This window comes from Octopus bimaculoides, chromosome 5, assembly GCF_001194135.2.
Source record: "Octopus bimaculoides isolate UCB-OBI-ISO-001 chromosome 5, ASM119413v2, whole genome shotgun sequence".
In the NCBI taxonomy this organism is placed as follows: domain Eukaryota; kingdom Metazoa; phylum Mollusca; class Cephalopoda; order Octopoda; family Octopodidae; genus Octopus; species Octopus bimaculoides.
This window is the reverse complement of record NC_068985.1, coordinates 25306469-25328264: the sequence shown is the minus strand read 5'-3', so window position 1 is coordinate 25328264 and position 21796 is coordinate 25306469. Positions and strand designations below refer to the sequence as shown.

General features: G+C 34.7%; 1 protein-coding gene and 1 long non-coding RNA gene across 3 annotated transcripts in view; one reads left to right on the top strand and one right to left on the bottom strand.

The window, feature by feature from the left end:
- Window positions 1-19677, bottom strand: part of LOC106874395 (2-oxoglutarate dehydrogenase complex component E1) — a 57927-nt gene extending 38250 nt beyond the window's left edge. For both annotated transcript variants that reach the window (XM_014922119.2, XM_014922120.2), the window contains exons 1-2: window positions 19444-19677; window positions 4850-5029 (exon numbers count right to left, since the gene is read on the bottom strand). In XM_014922119.2, the coding sequence (XP_014777605.1) occupies window positions 4850-5029; window positions 19444-19677 (414 nt within the window). The remainder of the gene's footprint in view (window positions 1-4849; window positions 5030-19443) is intronic.
- A 679-nt stretch (window positions 19678-20356) lies between these two features.
- LOC128247900 (uncharacterized) overlaps window positions 20357-21796 on the top strand; it is a 31578-nt gene continuing 30138 nt past the window's right edge. The window contains exon 1 of the long non-coding RNA XR_008264215.1: window positions 20357-20447. This is a non-coding gene — a long non-coding RNA (uncharacterized LOC128247900). The remainder of the gene's footprint in view (window positions 20448-21796) is intronic.

Genomic DNA, 21796 nt, shown 5'->3' with positions numbered 1-21796 from the left:
TGACCTTTAATATCAATATGCCATACTAACATTTAGAATATCCCTTTTTAAATAAGAAGGCTTCTTAATAAGACAACTTTCTTTCACATATGGTCCAGAATGCTAATAACCAAATTTAAAAACACTACAACTTTAAAGTGTATTTTAAATGATTGTAATCAACAGCTATTCCAAGTAAAAATATCAGAAGACTTGAACAAAAAACTCAAGTGAAGTAAAAGTTTTTATTAAAGATACTATAAGTGGTTACAGATAATCCCTTCCCGTTATTTTATTCAATTTCCATATGGACATTATTAAACGAAATTAATGAGTTGGGATGATTTGTAAGTGAAATTAGAACTTATTGCTTAATATGAAAAACTATAATGAGAAATGAGTGAATAGCAGTTGAGATCAAATAGCAATTTTAATCATCATTATCATAAAGGTTAAAAAATAATCATTCTATAAGAGAAAGTTTCTTTCTAGATACTATTCTTGGTTGATTCTAAATTTAAGTTATATTTAAAATGAGGCGCAATGGCTCAGTGGTTAGGGCAGCAGACTCATGGTCGGAAGATTGCGGTTTCGATTCCCAGACTGGGCGTTGTGTGTGTTTATCGAGCGAAAACACCTAAAGCTCCACAAGGCTCTGGCAGGGAGTGGTGACGACCCCTGTTGTATTCTTTCACCACAACTTTCTCTCACTCTTTCTTCCGGTTTCTTGAGTAAAGCTGCGATGGACTGGCGTTCCCTCCAGCTGGGGGCAACACATACACCATAGAAACCAGGCCCATGAGCCTGGCTAGGCTTTAAAAGGGCACATAAATAAATATATTTAAAATATATTCAAAATACCTCAGTGAAAAAAAAAACCTAACTTGTTACTTACAGTGTACTAATTCCACTCACTGACAGAGCTAGAAAAAGCTTTTATCAGGCTTCCATATCTTTGTGAAATAGGTGGTTATCAGTAGTATGCAGTGAATATTGGGTATACTGTTATTTGTAATAATGGTTACTGGTTTGAAAATTCTCTTACACGAAAATAAACAAGCAATACATTCTAAGACGTTTAAGTGTTGTCTTATTCATGGACTTCAAGTGATATCTCTTTCTCAATACTTATTTTACTAGGTACAAACTGAATAAACCCAGATTATATATTAAAATATATTCTATGCTAACACAAAGTTATATGACTTTCCAACCACTTACCTTTGTTTTGGTACACATTTTGCAAGCATTTGTAATATATTGTGAATGCATAATTTATATCAAATATACACCCAAAGTAATAACGACAAAAACGTAATGAGCTAATAAACAAATAAAAATTGAGCTTTAATTGTCAATGTTTGTATTTTTTTTCCAAGTTGGTGTATGTTAGATGAGTCTGCAAATCTACAAGTGCATATGAAGCATACACTTCAAGTTAAATATTCTTCCTAACACAAACTATAATATCAGATTAAATAAAATGGTGATTAACTACTTGAGTTCAGAACAACAGTTTTACTGTAATCAAATTTATAATGTTCTTGTGAACAATTATGCAATAAAATAAGAAAGGTTAAACAAGAATGCTAAAAGATTATTTAAGTCAGTATTTATTAATTCAAAATTGAAAACAAATAAAATAGCCTAAGCTAAATTGCTGACAAATTACCATCTCGGTGTGTAACACACGAGTCAAAGCTTAATTATCTTTTTAAAATATTGTATAAAAATGTTAATACAATATTAAAATGAACTAGACTGGAGTACTATTTTTGATTGATTTCTTTTCTATTTAAGGAACTGGTTTTTCACTTTGCCATTGTCTTTTCTTTCAATCATGATAAACATTTTTTTATTGCTAATCTAAGTAAAGAAAAGGCACTTTACAGGTCTGAGGTGATTGCAACTGATACACTGAATATGAAGTTGAAAAGTTTTCTGTACATTTATTCAAGGAACAATCAGAAAGAAATTCTTCATGACCACTCTCCTTGAAATTAGACATGTAATGCTTTAGAATTTAGACATCGAAACAATATAGTTAAGGAAAAACAGTCAGGTACAATATGTAAATACACATTGAGATGAAGTGCAGCCAGTAAGTATTGAAGATCAGAATCAAGACACAGAATGACACCAAACCAGGAATTTAAAGTGAAAGAGCTACTTCAGTCGCAACAAGCTAGTTATAAAATAAATTTAAATAACAGTTGAATCATGCAAAAAAAAATTAAGCATTAGTTAAAATTTTAACTATCACTGATTGAAGAGTCCATTTAAAAATGATAGAGGAATACACATAGAAAGAAATACGAAAATTACTGCTAAAAAAAATTAAATAATGAATTGAATAAATGTAACAGCTGAGAAATATTGCCAATATTCATTTTCAAATGACAATTTAAAGTTGAGTACAAGTATTTCATAGTTGACTACAGTATTTGTTCCTTATTTTTAATTCTTATAAAATTCAACAATTTTGAGTTTCAGAAACAGAAAAGATATTAATAGATAAAAAAATATATTCCACAAAAAAATTCAAATTCATATATATTTGCAGCCAATTCCAAATGTTACAAAATCACAATAAATGCAGGATTAAGTATCAAATTGATCTATGAGTTATAATTCAATGAATACACACATGCCTCTAAAATCATAACCAAACCAGCTTAAACACTATAGTAAGCATATAACTCAGAGCATAACCAAAGCTCTTAATAAATAACAGCAGATATGATGCAGGATAGCAATCTTATCATCATCATTTAACATTCGTTGTCCATGCTGGCATGGGTTGGATGGTTTGATCAGGACTAGTAAACTGAGGGGCTGCACCAGACTCCAGTCTGATTTGGCATGGTTTTCTATGGCTGGATGCCCTTCCTAATGCCAACCACTCTGAGAATGTAATGGGTGCTTTCATGTGCCACCGATACAGGTGCCAGTTGCAGGACACCAGTATCTGCTGTGACTATGATTTCACTTGGCTTAATGGGTCTTCTACTCAAGCACAGCATGTCACTGCCTCCATGAGGCCTTACGCTCAAAAGATGCTTTTTACGTGACACCGGCATCAGCCACATTCCCTCTGTGAGGTACAATCTCATTTAATAAATGAAACATTAATATATATTAAGTTAATTAATGAATGACAAGGGAACAGAAATCATGTAATCAAATTCATTAGCTTACAGCTGTTTCAGCTATAAGAAGCAATGCTTGTGCAACATCCTTAAGCTTCCTCAGAGTCATTAAAAGGAGGTGTGTATTCATTTCAGAAAATAATATATTTCAAAGAATGACTGGAAAAATTTTTTAGTTGGCTTTAAAATAAAGTTTGATTGGACATATATGCAATGCTTCAACGTAGATACATCCCTTTGGTTGGAAATAAGTAAAAGATCATAAATTATGCCATGAAGCTATTATTTTCAACACCAGAATGTATAATTTAGCATTATACACATATATATTTAATTTTCTTGAGAGATTTAGTGCTGAACAGCTTTTGCATAAAGCAATACATTTCTAAATCTGAGCTGATTAGCTCTTTTCAGCGTGTTTGAAAACATTTCTCAGTATTATATAGCTTATCAAGGCAGCAGGCTGGCAGAATTGTTAGCACACTGGAAAAAATACTTTGCAGCATTTCTTCTGGCTTTACATCCTGAGTTCAAATTCTGCTGAAGTTGACATTACCTTTCATCCTTTCAGAGTCAACAAAATAAAATAAATACCAGTTGAGCACTGGGGATGATAGAATCGACTAACACCCTCCCCACAAAATTTCAGGCCTTGAGCTTAACATTATATATCTTAGCAAATCTCAGTATCTCTTCTCTTTCCCCACGTGTCCAATCAAAACATTTAGCTACATTCCTGTTTGAAATTTGTCTCTACTACAGCAAGGCCTTTCATTAACAACCATACAAATAAAGAAACTTCATTATATTTCAATTTCCTGACTATTTTTCACTCTTACAATGGAAGCTAACTATCCATTTTACAGTTCCAACAACTAGATTAAGAAAATTTCTTTAGGGACAAAAACAAAGAATTTCAATTATGACTAGCAATTTTTTTTAAAACAGAGGAGAAAACAGTCAATAGAGACTTTGGTTAATGATATAAATATACAATTGTTGCAATAAAACATTGGACCTAAACATTTGATCAGGATCATTAATAATCACAAATCACAAAGTTAAAAAGCATGAGTAAAACTGAAAATATTTGTTTTGCTGAATTAAGAGAAGTTTCTAGTAGAAATAACTGAAAAATAAATGGTTGGTTTTTGTTATGTTCCTAGGTGTTTATGCGAAAACAATTATTTTAAAATCAAATAAAAATTATCCACTCCAAGAAAATAGCAATCATCACCTGTTATCAAAAAGAAAACAGATATGAATGCAATTTTCTTCAAACTCAGATATGGCACTGGCTAATCACAATGCAATAAAAATGCAACACAATAAAAGAGAAACATTTGAAATATTGATTTTATAATTTTATAAGACTGATTTAAACCAAAATATGCATGTAGCTGCTAACTTAAAACTTTACAATTAAATTTTACAAATTAAAGCTTTAGAAATGAGTGAAGTATATAAAATATTATTAAATTAACTATCATAATGATTGAAGTTATATATTTCTCAATTAAATAAAAGAAAAAGTTCTCAATGAACAAAGGAAAAATTAACATCTCTCTCTACTCTTACAAAGAAACATTAAAGTAACCAACATATTTTAAAAGTTACCAATTAATGCTTTATTCTGACGATGATGATGATGATAACAAATTATCTACTCTACATCATTTAAAAGCAGAAACAAGCACAAATCAACCACAAATTAATCTCACCTGATAAGACCGGATAATCGACTGCACGGAGAGATGATGTTCAATAATCTTCTCACTGGGCATAGCTGCAGCAGGCACCATCTCTGTACTGGTGGGTACTGGAGCTCCACCTAATGTAGGTGGACGTATGTAGGCAGAACTAACTCCCCTTGCTGTATTTCGAAAATACACATCCCAAGACTAGATATGGAAAGAAAAAGTTTTCATAAATTAAGTATGCATATATCACAAATGTTCTTAAAATTATCCAAAGAAAAGTATTATAACTTATCATAGAGTAAGTGGCAGAGTATATACCAGTTCTTTAAACTAATAATGAAAATTTATTCAGCTAAGTGACAAAATTCACAAATTCTGAGAATAAATAACTAATAGTAATATAAATCAGGTGCAGAAGAGACAAGACTAACATCAAATAAAGGAAATAAATCTGCAACCAAAAATTTGGGTAAAAAATAATCATACCATGTTTACTTTAACTTCATTCCATAAAGTTGTTATTGACATTTTTCTTTACAAATAAAACTAAAGGAACAAAGTTTTTTTTTTCCCTATACCATGCACAGGACCAACATTCTAAGTAATTTCTACTTCTTTGTTGTCGGCATGAATTTTTTCAATTTTGTAAAATTGTTATCTAGAACTAACTATTATTTAAAACAGTTTGATTTGGCCCTATGCAACTTGAAGTTTCAACAGCTCATTTAAGGTACCTAGCTCGTCTAGAATATACTGAATTTCAACCTAAACAAGTCCTGGTATCCATTTATCCAATATAACTGGTTGTAAATGTTTAAATAGCACAACAATTCTTCAGTCTTATCTAAGCTTTAGAATTCCGCAATTCAACTTGCTTTACACACAAACCAAACTTGTATTTTGTGTAGATTGATATTCTCAAATTAATCCCGAGAGGCTCACTTGATTATACAATTATAAAAGTTTCCAAGGCCCCATAAATAAAATTTGCAACCAGTAGAGTGTGTGCCAATAACATATATACATAAGTGCAGGTATGGTTATGTGGCTAAGAATTAACTTCACAACCACATGGTTTCAGAGTCAGTCTGCTGTGCAGCATTTTCGACAATTTTCTATTATAGTCCCAAGCCCTTTGAGTGGTTTTAATAGATGGAAACCGAATGAAGCTTCTTGGGTGCATGTGTGAGTGCGCAAGCACAGTTCAAGCCTCATTTTCCTGACATCTTGCTAATAGTAAACACTGTCATACAAACGGTGTCCTTCACTTGCAATCTTCTGTGAAAATATGTCTGACTATTGCACTGGTCATGTTTGAAAGGATTAGGGGAAATATTAGCCTACTTGGAAACAGGTAAGAGTTGATGACATTGGCATCCAACCATAGAAAATCTGCTTCAACAAATACAAACATAGAACAGTGGATGTTAAAACAATGATAAAGTGATTCTTGTAGAATATTAGGTTAATATTTGAAAATTGGAAAAAATAGCTAAAACAAAGTGGACCACAGACCAATAAAAATGCTTTCACTCATGAAGTATATGTATTTAATCATCATTATCAGCATCATTTAACAGGTTTTCCATAGCATGGGTTGGATGGCCCAACTGGAGTGGGTGAGCCAAAGATCTGCAGTTTCTACAACCAAGACTCCCTTCCTAACACCAACTGCTTTACAGAGTGTACTGGGTGCTTTTCACATGACACAGGCACTAGTAAAGCCATCAAGTAACTTACATGACAAGACTAATCAACTGAGTGGGAAGTAGAATTGAGGGAGGTGGCTTGATGCTAGGTGATGAAAGGCTCAAGTATGATAAAGGGATAGGAACAGGTATTTGCAGCAGAGAGAGATATGGTTACCCCAGTTGAAAAAGGAAGATGGTGGTTAGGATGTATCAATGTGCACCCTTAAATTATAGGAAGGTGAATATAAGTGGTATGGGTGGGTAAGTAAATGGGAGTGTGAAGGAGAGTGACAGATGGATATGAATGGGGATGAGGGAAATGTAGTGAGTGGTAAACATGATGGGAGCATGATTGATTGTGAATATTAGTTGGAGGGAAAAGTGGAAGAAGTAGGTATGGATCAGAGAGATAGAAGGTGGTAGCAAAGATGTGAAGTAGTGACAGTGGGGTGCAGGAGGGATGAACAGTACTAGGGGCAAAATCAGAGGTACATACAGGTAGAAATAGAGAAAGATGATACAAGGTAGTGGCTTCTGTTGGAAAAATTAGGTGTACAGGGAAAAGGGGAGGTAAAAGGGGCAATCAATGGAAAATACAAAGAATGCATGGAAAAAGGTGGTTCCACAAAGGATGAGTGGTAAGAGTATTGAATGTGCACTGTTCTGTTCTTATAGTTACACCAGCTGGGTAAATAGTACTGTAATCAGAAGAGTGACAGAGGGGAAGATGTTAGAAAGGTGACTTTTTTATGGGAGGGGGAGGGGTTCAAAAGTGTCAGATTGGTTGCAAGGGAAGGCGTATATGCTTTTAGGTTCTCATTTTTGCTTAAGTGTCATTCCATGAGTGGTCCTTCATGAAGCTTAACCTTTAGCACACTGCAAATGCACCATATCATCATACAACTTTTATCCTTGTTTAATGCAACACAATGCCCCTGCAGCTACAGGGAAGAAAACTTGTACGACGCCAGATGTGACTTGGAATAACTTTTATGGTTTTCAACTTCTTACAACTTTTAAAGGAAAAATATTTCATTCTCTTATCTTATTTTCTCAGATCGCTCAGAATGATTTAAGATACGACAAGGATAACATCTTTTTCTACAGTAAGTTTAAAACAACGATCTGTGCACTACAGGGACCTTCAGCCAATTCAAAAACCAATATGTATTCAAGAATTTGTAATTTCTTCTGAGATCATGGTGTTTCAGCTGACTAGAATCCTTTTGCTACATCGCATGGAAACGAGGAGAATGATGGAAGGAGTGGTGATGTGAAAAATGCTATCTGGCATCTGGACAAATTTATTGCTGTGGCAAGAAAGAAGTTTCCATCGTGTTATTGCTGCTTGTCCATCACAGCCAACACAAATTTTTTGAAGGAAAGAATGGCAACCCATTCAAGATCATTATGAGGAACAAAATACTTTCACTACATTGAAATAGTTAATGAAACTACTGTTGGGAATATATTGTCACCTCCCTGAACATATCATCTGCAAACAGTTCAAAACAGGGGAATCAAATGAGAATGTGGGAAATTCTATTAAGGAAAGTACACATTTAAATATGAAAAAGGTGGTACAAAAACCAAAGTGCTACCAGCAGTGTGTGAAAAAAATCTGATAGAATAACTATTTGTACTTGTAAAACAAATATCGGATGGAAATATGTACATGAGTAACAACATGGACAAATCATAGATACATGAAGATCAAATAGTTGAACCTTGCTTTGTCCTGATATGACAAGTCATGAAAACTAAGTTTGACAAGGAACTTTAGACTTTCATAATGCTATGAATTAAATTTGAGAACTTTATTTTGCTTTTGTTTTATTTTGGTGTTTAAGTTAAATCAAATTTGTTGTGATTAACAGCCTTAGCAATATTTTCATGTGAATTGGACAAGTTACAGAATACTTTTGAAACTATCAGAGCACCTTTCATACTTTTTGTACACTGTCACTTCTGGAACACAGTGTCAGCTCAAATTACAATTTGAGTTTGTATACTTTCACAATTTCATTTTTACAAATGCAGCAATCGTTTTCGATTTAAACTAGTGTCTGAAGAACAATTTTTCAGACAACTTTGCTTTGAAACATGCTCAGTACAAAAAAGGCAAATTTTTGCAGGTTATGCCCAGAACATAATTTGTTTGTCAACACAAGATACACTTTAACTAAAATTTTGTTGGGAATTGTAACCCTCCCTTTCTTCTATTCACATGTGCATTTCCAACACACAGGTTTTGTTCTTTATGGGGAAATTAGGGATTTCACCCTCCACATGTCACATCCAGAACTTATGTAATGGCCACTGGTTTTCTCAAGAGTAGAAAATCACCAATCATGTAGGAGAATAAAATACAAAAGTGTATGTAGGACAATGGAAACTGCAAGTACTATAATTTACAGTAAGCACTCAGACTTGAAAAATAGATTTGAAATGAAGCTATTTTCATTTGAAACCATTGTGTCTAACATAGTACAAACCACAAAACATTTCAACAACACTTTTTCCACTTCTCTTACATACATCCACCAAAATCAAAAACTTCAATTGTTCCAATCAAACAAAGCAACTGCTTTCAGCAGTACCCCCTACTGATGACCATGTCTCATGTAAAACTCCCAAAAAAGTGACTGTATTACTATCTGTTGGTGTAATCAGACTTAATAGTGAGGGTAAGTAAGTGTAAACCTGTATGCATGTGTGTATACATGTAGTTGCAAGAAATAAGTCATGCCTGCTAAGTAAAATTGGGTCATCTGCATCACAGGCTTCCACATTAAGCTGGGTATATCAGGTTACAGGTTGTTCACAAATGGACCAGCATAACAGATTACAGGTTGGTCACTCTTAACATTCCACTCACTTTTTTTTCCAGTGTTTACAAGCCTCTCCATTTTTATGGCTCTGTAAACCACTGTCATCTTCAATCTAGTTGAAACCTTGCACCAATTACAGGTTTGGTCTACAACCCTCACTAGGTTGTCCTATAGGAACTTCCAGCTGTCTTCTATGCTTTAACCCTTTAGCATTCAGATTATTCTGCCAAATGCAATGCTTATTTATTCACATTGTTTTGAATTAGTCATACATCATCTTACAGCTTTGAGATTCTCATGAAGTGATGGCTAATTTTTTAGATGGGCATTGTAAGGTAGGTATGAGAGGTTGCATCTGGCTGGTTTGAGCATAAAACAGGTAGAATATTTAGGCCAAATATGGCCAGTTTGAATGCTAAGAAGTTAAATCTCTATCTCGTTGCTTCCATCAGATACTTCAACTTGTACATTTCTAAAGTTCTGTTTGATGGACCTTAAAGCTTCCATATCTTCCTTTTCCAAACTGATTGTTTTCTAAGCCTGCCAAGCTCTAAGTCCTAAATTGCTAACCATTAGCCTGTGTTGGCTTGTACATTCTGCCCAAGAGGAAAAACTTAAGTGTCTATAACTATCTGTCCATTCCATTACCTGGTCAGAATTAGATCTATTTAGCTTGTGTGTTCATGAGATTAATAGGTGATCAGGTGAATTTAGTGTTACAAATGATCAAGTCTTTAGTGTCAGAGAGTTCTTGTAGCCTTATTACCTCTTTGTTCCTCAAATCAAAGCACATCGTGAAATTCATCAGAATACTGTCCAACATGTCTCTTGAAATCACCAACCATGACAATAAAGTCACTACTATTCATCATTAACATAGTCTGCAAATTGGCCCTCACCATCTTCCAGCTCAGATTGCGGAGCATATGCAGAGATCAATATCACTGTTATATTAACTAAGGTTAGTCTAAGCTCAATTATCCTACTACATACTTTTACTACTTCAATTACTTTTCTACACACTTCTCTGCCAATAGGATGCCTACTCCATACACAATGTCACTGCTGCTGCTAACCCAGAAGTATTTATTATCTTTGTTCCTTGATAGTGAAGAGATTGTTTAAAGCTTGTCTCCATTTTACTTTTCACACACAAAACACATCTAAAAGTCTGCCAAATTCCAAAAATTTATCTACAGAAAGACGTGCCATAAATGGAAAATTCCAGAGAGTGCCCAGGTTCCTTGGAAATGCACAACTGTTACAAGTCAATTGTTGAAAGTGATGTCACACACCTAAGGTTTTGCTTGTCCAGCCCCATTAATTAGGCCTCAGTTTATCACCATGAAATGTCATAGCAACAAGTCTTGTATGCATTACCACATCCTTTATACTCTACAATGATGAAAATGTTGAAAAGAACTGCATATACTCTTATGAATAATCATGAAAAGAAAAAGAGAAAGCATTTCTGTTTATCAAATATTACAGAGTCAAGTTGTTGGAAAAACCCAGTGTAATTGTGAAGTGTCTGATTGAGAGGTTTGCCATTGAAATGATCGTTATATTTGACCTTCAGAAATAGGACACTGAAATCCTATGTTGAAAGTGATGAACAGAAGTTAATGAAAAACATTGCATAAAGCAAAAATGTAAATCTTGATTATGCAATGATGATGCCATCAGTGTCAGAGAAAATGGAGTGGTGTGACCTCGTCAAACAAGACATCACAGTGCAGTACAAAATCAAAGAAACTGCTACAACTAAAACCTTTTAGCAAGTACATCTTGTGGCTAGAAGAACTGTGTATAAAAAGGTTATCGAACTCTGGTGTTTGGTGCTTTATTTATTATTTTTATACAAAGTAATCTTTTTTGGTGCATATCAAATGAATACTATACAAAACAATTTTACTTTAAATCCTAATTTCACAATTTTTCTTTTTGTTAAATTTTACTCATCTAGTCAAATTTTTAAAATAGCAGACATGGAAGATATGTTTTGTTAGAATTATTTCACCACCTTATAACGTGCCATTTTCACTTTTTAGCTATACATAAACAATACTTCCTTCATTTCTTTAAAATTATAACTGCTTTTAACAACTGTCTTAAATTGTTTCAAAGTCTTATTGTTAGAATTATATTACTATTGAGAGTATCCATTTATAAAACTGAGAAGAAAGAGTTAAACTTCAATATTACCACACTGTCATTAATCTATTAGTTTCTGCCTTTCTTGTGTTTAAGAAAAAAGAAGAAAGGAATGGCTTGATCTTCACTATTTGTTCAGGGAGATTTGGCTGCTAATTCTAGCCAATTGAGTGATCACTCAAATTTTAACTTTTGTGAACTAACATCAAAGAGGAAACACACTTGTTAAAATTATTCCTATATCTTTGAACTGATAATCTTTTAACAATTATTTCACTATTTTTTTTAACAATTATTTCACTATTTTTTTTAACAATTATTTCACTATTTTTTAACAATTATTTTACTATTATTTATTTCTATCTTATGTTCAAATATCATTTCACTAACTGGAAAGATTTAAAAAACATGCAGTGTTGTAGATAAAACACTTCTGACCCCAAGCACAAACAATTACCAAGTTTTTTTTGTACACACAATACAGGATAAAACAGGTGCAGCAAGGCCAAATGGCTACAGAGATCCTTCCCAGTCATGAGGTTCCAGATCGATACCAGTGCATGGTATATTGGGCAAGTGTCTTTACCATAGTGAGTCGTTCACAAGGTGGGTTAGCCCAAACCTTGAATGAAACTGGATAGATGGAAACTGTACAGAAGTCCATTGGAGGAATTAAACCTGTAATTCAAAAGGTCCCTTCTTGCCACACATTGCCATGCTGATTTTGCCAAGTGCACATATTCCTGTCGAATACTCACCCACTAATATGCTAATTCAATGAATGGGTAACTAAGACTGACTGAACATCTGAATATTCATCAAAACCATTGTTCATTTAACATCTGTGTTTGCTATTTGAGCAGAATTGAACAGGGACTTATTTCTGGCCAGCATATTACAGCTGGATGCCATTCCTGTAGTAAACTCTTACTTGTTGTTTCAAGTAGGGGATTTATATATATATATATATATATATATATATATATATATATATATACCACTAGTCTTCAAGAGCTTAGTGATTAATTGTAATATTTAACAAGAAACAAGCAATGTAAACATCATATCACTATTTTAACCAGACAAGCAAAGTAGTGGAATGTGAACATTTGAGCTCATGTGCACTTCTTATGTGTCCATAGCTTACACTGGGTACATCTTATGGAGTTTCAACCTATGCCTTTTCTACAGATCAAGCAGGGCCATCTACCTGAAGGGATTTGTGGTCTGTCTGCCTTCCTACTTATTAAGACTGTGGATTTTGCTTGGTTGACTCTAAGGCCCTTCAATTCTAGACCTTGCTTCCATACCTGAAACTTCTCTAGTTCTGATAGTGACTCAGCTACTAGAGCAAGGTCATCAGCATATAGAAGCTCCCAGGGGCATCCTGTCTTGGATTCCTCTGTTATTGCCTAGAGGACTATGACGAATAAGAGGAGGCTGAGGACTGATCCTTGGTGGACTCCTACCCAGAATTCTTCACTGTACTTGTTGCCAACCCTCACCCTGCTACATATATATATATATATATATACATATATATATATATATATATATATATATATATATATATATATATATATATATATATATATATATGGTGTATGCAATTGAGACAGTATTAAATTTAAAAAGTCATCTAGGTATCATACTTGATGTATATACACTGTCAATGTGCCAGTAACAGCAGTATTCGTCTTGAGGCAACATTTCTGATGGCCTTGCTGTGTTAAAAAGAAAAGTATTGACAGGAGACAAAAGAAAAATCATCCCAGTAGCAGCTCACTTAATTACTAGGTGCATTTCAGCCTTTTTAATGACATACATGCAGTTAGCGAGAGATTCTCACATGGGTGAGAATTTCTCACTGATATAGGAAACATTGAATAAAATGTTTCATATTATGAATAACTGCCTGGTTGAATGAAATTCTGGCATATGCATTTGAAACAGTATTAAATAAAATAGTCATCTATGTATCACACTTGGTTATTTTAGTTTTAATAATTTCCTTCTACCAATCCCACAGAACTTGAGAGCACAAAATTACCAAGCATATTCATACAGCCATGCTTATACCTATATATCATCATCATCGATTAACATCCGTTTTCCATGCTGGCATGGGCGGGACGGTTTGACTGAGATCTGGAGAGCCGGCGGCTGCATCAGGCTCCAATCTGTTCTGGAAGAGTTTCTACAGCTGGATGCCCTTCCTAACACCAACCACTCCAAGAGTGTAGTGGGTGCTTTTTACATGCTACCAGCACAGGAGCCAGTAAGGCAGGCCTAGCAACAAACACGTTCAGATGGTGCTTTCTAAGTGCTACCAGCACAGAAGCCAGTCAGAGGAGTATTGGCATTAATCACGATTGGTTGGTGTTTTTTTATGGGCCACCAGCACAGTAGCCTGTCAGGCAGACCTGGCTTCGACCACGTTCGGATGGTGCCTTTGATGTGCCAGCCAGAGGGCACCGGCCAGAGCTACAATATTGGTTTTACTTGACTGAACAGGTTTTCTCAAGCATATATATTGCCCAACACATCAGGAAGCTATCAACTACTTGTAGTTTTCCCCCCTATAATTGCCTGGAGGACTATAAGGAATAAGAGGGGACTGAGGACTGATCCTTGGTGAACCCCTACTTTTACTCAGAATTCTTCACTATACTCATTGCCAACCCTCACCTTACTGACAGCGTCCCTGAACAGAGCTTGTACAGCTCTTACAAGTCACTCGTCTATTCCCAGTTTCTGCACTGACCACCAGATAAGGGATCGGGGGACCCTATCAAAGGCTTTCTCCAAGTCAACAAAAGCCAAGTTCAAAGGTTTATCTTTGGGTCTATATTTCTCCTGCAGATGCTGTATGTATGTGTGAGCATAAATTATCACATACATGCATATATAGAAAACCTTTTTATACATAAACAAAGAAACATTCATTTTACAGTCCAAAGCAATGATAAACTTAAAGTATCTCAATAGAAGATTTTTAAATGCATACAAATATCTATATATCATTATCATTCTTTTTCATGTCTACTTTTCCAATTTCACATGGATCAAATGAAATTCATTTAAATTGATTTTTCTATGGCTAGATGATCTACCTGACATCGACCCTCACCTGTCTCCAAGCAATGTAATATTCCTCCCTTGTCCTCTGAACATGAAAAATAATAACCAAACAGGCTTTCATCCTGAGATCATTTTTTACCACCTCATTCATGGTAGCCCTTTCCTACAGGTATCATTCATTATGAGCCTCAGCAATTGTTTATACAGCTGTCAGTGTCCATTTGCATTACTTTCCCAAATTAGCTTAGTCCACCCTCTTGCACACAGTACAGTTGATACCTCTTTTCCCAGTTTGTGTCTCAGTTCATTTATACTCTTTTATTCAAACACACAAACAACCAGTGAAGAAAGCTCCTTCATATGTCTTCTGCCCTCAAGACCCACATCACACTGCCATCATTATAGTCTGCCTGTCATCTTGAGAGATAAGCTCTTTGTTGCCACAACTTTTGTGTCCACTGTTTAAACTATATAGAATTTCTATTGACACTCTTCCTTTTTGTATACAGAACACAACTATTTCTTTGGTTTTATAGCAACAGTCTAGTCCTCCTTCTTAGAAAAACATTTGCTTTTGCTTTAATGGATCTCAATTTCTGATTTTCTTTCCATAACTTGAATTCTAGCTTCAATTCTTCTACTGATTCTGCTAAAAAAAAGATATATTGTCAGTATGTAGGAGTTCCCACAAGCAGTGTCTTAAATTCCTCTGTAATAAAATAAATAGGAAGGCGCTGAGAACTGAGCCCTGACGTACTTCCCACTTGCACACTAAATTCATTATTTAACTCATTGCTGATTCTCTCTTTGCTAACTGATCTTTCATATATAGCAAGTATGGCTCTCACAAACCATTCATTTATTCTTAATGACCACCAACTCAGAGTGCATGGGACCCTGTCAAAGGCCTTGAGACCAACAAATGCAAGGTATAGGGAAATATTCCTATCCATGCATTTTACTTGTAGCTGTCTCACAAGGAATATGGTCTCAGTGGTGCTTCTTTCCAAGACAAAGCCAAACCCCATAATCCTGTCCCTAATCAATTTTGCAGTAATCATTTGTCACATCACAATCCGGTTTAACACTGATCTCTCAGTAGTTACATCTCTTTAGTGCATCTCCCTTGCCTCTTTAATTTATGATGATACTGCATTGGGTATGACTATCACTTGAATTACTCAAGTGACCAGCCTGTGCCCTACTTTGCAGTGTATTTTAAACATCTCAGCAACTACCCCTGCCAGCTTATTTTCTTTCCCTACTTTCATGTCCTTTATTGTTTTATCTACCTTACTACTGTCAACTTGGATGGCTAGTCCCATTGTTAACACTGTCCACATTCAATAGCTTCTCAGATTAACACTTCCATACCTTTCCTACCAATGTCAGTGAGAATAAGTGTACCATTATCATTTCACATACCAGAATGGGAGCCAGTGCTGCTTAACTGGCTCCCGTACCGGCAGTATGTAAAAAGCACCATTTGAGTGTGGTTGGTGCCAGTGCCGCCTGACTGGCCCCCATGCCAGTGGCATGTAAAAAGCACCCATTACACTCTCGGAGTGGTTGGTGTTAGGAAGGGCATCCAACTGTAGAAACCTTACCAGATCAGATTGGGGCCTGGTGCAACCTCCTGGCTTGCCAGTCCTCAGTCAAACCATCCAACCCACACCAGCATGGAAAGCAGACATTAAATGATGATGATGTCTAACCAAAATTTCAATATTGTCTAGTATACTGTTTAGCAATGCAGAACACTTCATGTCATAAAATGCGTGCAAACTTCTTTTCTGCCTCTCCTCTAGCTACGCATACCTGACATTCAGCTTCTTTTTAACAACTAGGTATTCTCTGCTGCTCCCTTTCTTCCAGTCCTTTCAGGGTTGTCTCTTTGCATTTAAGGTACTTTCTATAGTACTGTTGCAATGCACTAGCCTGCATTTAGCTGGAATCATGCACTAGCCACATGTCTGACATCCCTAACACATTTTCCAGTAAAAACTGCTAGTTTTGTTCTCTATTATGTCTATCTTAAAGTCACAAACCACTAGTCTATATTAGAAGATACTTTCTTCTTTTGGGAAGAATTTGGCATTTACATATATTTTATATATGTATGTATATACATATATGTATATGGGGCTTGCTCTATCTTTACAGATGATTGGCATTCCTTTGTGCTTCCTCCCTGTCAATGGCATTTCTGACTTTCCGTCCATGACCTCTCAGATGAATATTCAATCCAACAGCATGATGTGCATAGTTTGAAGCATAGGTAACTTTTATTTGTGGTATATGACCTTTGTGTGCTGCCAAAAATATCAACATACCCATGAGGTTTGGGTCAGCATGGAACTATACATGAATGCACTTGGCCAACATAACACATAGTGAGACTGAACTCAAAACCATCGCAGCTGTAAAATGAGCATTTTAACCACCCAATCATACCGACATACTGTTTTATAATCTCATATCATGATGCTTGTTTAACGTGGGATTGCAATCACACCTGTTGACATCTGATATACACCGCCATCAACCTCCTTGATCATCACTTCCTCTCCATCGGGTCATTCAGTATTGATATCTCCCATGCTCTATTACCAGCTAATATGCAACAACCATTACCATCTTCTCAATACTCCCAGTACTACGTTTTCTATTTCCCCCGCCGCTAACATATCCACCCAACCATTGTATTTCTACCGTCGTACATTTGTTTCTTTCATTATCTAATTCTGGATTGTCTGTTATTGCCCTTTCTTCTCACCCACAAGATCATGTTGCCCCAAGTGAATAGACACAACCCAGAATAGTTATGAGTCTTTAGTCTTGTTGAATACAAGGCAAATTTAGAAGAGTTGGAGCCACAACAAAATGCACTAAATATACCCTGTAAATTAGTTGGCGAATGAGGAGACAACGTAAAGTCCGGAATCAAGACATCTCTAGTGTTGGTGCCACGATAAAATGAAGCCAGTACACACTATAGAGTAGCCGGTAAGACGACGTGCAGCCAGGAGAGCAGTAATTCCAAATAAGAACTGATTTTGGCGAAAACTAACTTCCAACAAATGCAAGCTAAGAAAACATAAAATGACATACACCACAATACAATATATATAAGTGTGTGTGTATGTGTGTCACGGTTGAAACACTCACATAAAACAGTAAAATATATATCCTGTAGTTGCATTTTTTTGCGTGGGACAAAGCATCTCTGGTGTTTAATTCACCTACCCGCCTATATAGATATTTATTTATGTACGCTGTATGTATCTGTAAATTGCCTTGTATTATGTATTTTCGTGTCGACTTGAAATTGGAGATCATACTTCCACTGACTATAATCATATATGTACAGAGATATCTAGCTCTTCATCTACTGAAACCAAAAAGAGCCGGTGCAGGAATTGGCTCCGATTCAAATCAGCTTCAATCGTTCTCAAGGTGATAAAGACGAAAGAGACGCAAATCTTTCCATAAAGTAGGTAGCAGTAGTCTCAAGGTCAAAGCAATAACCGACGTCAAACACAGTAAGGATGTATCTTCTATGTACGTAACAACGTGCCATTACGTCAAAATGAGCGTAGACTATTATACGGTTAACACTAAGCAAGGAAACAATGCCAATGAACAGTTTACCTCTCTATTAGAATTCTGGTGATAGTATGCATGATAAAACAAATGTAGCATTAACTAAAACTAGTTAAGACATTTATTTATGCTATTTCTATTTTCAAAATGGTAAAAATTCGAACAACAAATAAAATAGTTTACGTTAAATTAACTAATTTAGATATACATTAGATGATAAACTATTGCAGAAATGTTTAAGAGATAGTTACTTTGGGGAAGGATATAAAGTAGCTTATAAGTTAGCTAATAAAATGTTATTTCCAGACGCTTTCCGAACACGAGCATATTTTAATCCAAAGTTTCAGATGTAAATTAAATACCAGCTTCCCACGTGTTGTGTAAAATGAAAATATTTTCAAACTACTAACAGGAATGGGCGGGATTAATATAAACTTCATTGTTGGGATCAACCTAAATAATATATGGAGGATTTTATTATTGTTGATACATTCAATTTACTTATTGAAGCATACTATACACAATGTGAGCAGTAATTGCCCACCACCACCAAGGTATGGTTATTTATTTCATTAACCCGTTATTGATGAGGGCTGAGGTAACCAAGAACGACAACTCTTGACTCAAAGATTAATCTTGTCCAGCAATAAATTTAGACGCCTTTGTAATGTTATAAGAAATTGGTAATATTCGAAATAGAAGCAATTTTAAAACATGCTGCTAATACTTAGCTTAAAACAGATTCTCTTAACCTATTTTAAACATATCTGACGAAGAATAGGTAGCGTCATTCACTTTATGAATCTAGCTTTTAAACGTTTATTTTGAATTAACTATAAATAATTTTAAGTGCTAATTTCATTCTTAAATTACATTCTTCCTTTTCAAAATTTCCGATATTGAGTAATATAGTCACACCTGAACTTATCGGTTAACATTAAGAAATCAATTGATAGAATTATGTAACAACCATGCATATGTAATAAATCTTATACCAAACGGTAATGTTTACAAGGAAGATTATTTCCTAACATACAAGACTATTGACACGTTTCTGTTGTGATATAGATATATGTATATTAAATGTCAAGTAAGATAGGCGTAATAAATTCCTGTTTACATCAACTTTGTTGTTATTTTTTTTTTCAGCATATCATATTACTTCCACTATTGTGAAAAAACTAGCATATCTAGCTCAAGGAGGATTGGTTATAAAACAGAACATATATATATATACAACCTAGAAAATACTTACCTTATGTACACTGTTCGGATCTTTCTGCCAAGCAGAATACATTTCTTCCAAGTAGGAAGACGAGCTCCCATTAAGGAATGGTTCTGCAGCTGCTTGGGTACCATAGTTAATCCGATTTGACTTTGGGATGGAATTTGAAGTCTTGGATTGATGGTTGTGGAGAGTAGTCCATGCCTGCCGCTGGTGCGTGATACGCACAGGAAATTTGAAAAACGTCCTGCTAATGCGGTACATGGTTAAAACGTTCGTTTGATATGAAAATGTCTTATATTGTGAAAGAGCCGAGGATTTATACGACGATCCAGTGTGGCCTTTTCCGTAGCCACTATCGTTGTTGGGTTACTTCGTCGGAATTTGATAGGATAGGTGTTGGGTAGTAAAATATCAACAATATTTACAGGTAACAAATTTACTAATTTCTTCGTCGTGTTGATTTCGATTACCAACAACTTTATTTTTTTTTTTTATTTTGGAGGAACTTTATCTTTTTCTTTAACCTTGACAGCTATTTGTTAGAGGCATTGTCAACATGGAAAGGTTTATAGGCTAAATCGTTTACTTTAATAACTGACTTTTTAGTCAATTACTCAAAGTTGTTTAAAACTTTGAAATATGACATAAGAACATTAAATATTTTATAAACAATCAATCACGAGAGAAATTTTCGGATCCTCCAATGCTTTTTTTGGTTTAAAAAAGTGAAATATGGCGACGTCGAAAGCCAAAATATTCTGAAACAAATAAGATTTAAAAATCAAGTAGTTATGGAAATAATTACAGGAAATTTCAAACTATTTAATTATTACAAACAAAAGGTAGTTAAAATTCATTTGAAGTATATATAAATAAGTGTATATATATTATAAATTGAATCAAACTTACCTCGGATCTCCTCAAGCGCGGTCATATACACTACCGTCGTCAGCTACACTCTGCCTGATGACGTCATAGCTCTCTAACGGACGCTCTGATTGGTCAACTCAGTGGTGGTAGTTATACATGCAGTTAAGTCAAGTTTCTTTACATCATATTGTTGGTTAAACTTTTCAAAATGTTTGCTAAGTCTCTTCTTTCTTACAGAAATATTTTTACGATTTTTAATTTTATTTACATTAAGACTAAAATGGAGTTTTCAACATTTAGATTCTGAAGAATGTTCTTCGAATAAATGCAGATACATAAATAACATACCACCTGTGAATAACTATTTGGTCTAAGATTTTTTTTTCCCCATTCTTTAAACTTTTTTTAAAAATCTACAAGGCAAAATTAGATTTATTAAATATAAATATTGTCATTATCGTCATCATCAACTTTTCCGTCACTACCTTGTTTTCACTTTGTGAATCTTTACAGAAGACATACTCTTTCAAGATTTTCTCAACAATAGCAGAGAAATGTGAAGTTACAATATTAATGCCCTTCCCCGAAGAATGAATTTAAAGAGCATTGTTTTGCATAACATTATAGCAACATATTAACTGAGAAGTTCTTTGCTCTTTATTTATCTATTTATGCACTTTTTCATATTATGTTTGTGACCCAGTTTAATAAATTTGATTGATACTAAACTATGAGGTATTAGAAACTAAATAAAACCACACATACACACACATACAAATATATTCATATTTCAAAATGTTTTATTGACCCATAGGTTGCGAATGGTTACATTAAAATGCATATTTCTAATAAAGTAAACTTTACACATCTTGAAATGAGAAGCTAAAGGTCAGAGCAATAATTGTATGAGATAGTGTTATGGCATTTAGATTCAATACTAGATGCCAGAGAAAGAACCATTGTTGGCAAATGAGATTAAAATTTGCTATCCCCATTCCACTATCTAAACCCACCAAGCTACATTATATGATAAAGGAAATGTCAGGTAGAGAAAAAAAATGTTATATATTATGTCGGTGGAGTGCATGTGAGGTTAATATAACCCAGGTAAGCAAGAGTGGAAAGCAAAATATTCATCATAATCAATGGTGAATTCATCTGAGCAGTAGTTGTAATTCAAAAAATCTTTTAACCATCAAAAATTCTATGTTGTTTTTGGCCTCCCCTAACTTTTCTCTCAAGTAAAGTTCTTTGAATGTCTTTCATTCAACATTAAGAACATTGGCTAAAACTCTCTTAACTTTGAAATCATTATTCATCATCATCATTATCATCATCATTGTTTAATGTCCGCTTTCCATGCTAGAATGGGTTGGACGATTTGACTGAGGACTGGTGAAACCAGATGGCTACACCAGGCTCCAATCTGACTTGGCAGAGTTTCTACAGCTGGATGCCCTTCCTAACGCCAACCACTCCAAGAGTGTAGTGGGTGCTTTTACGTGTCACC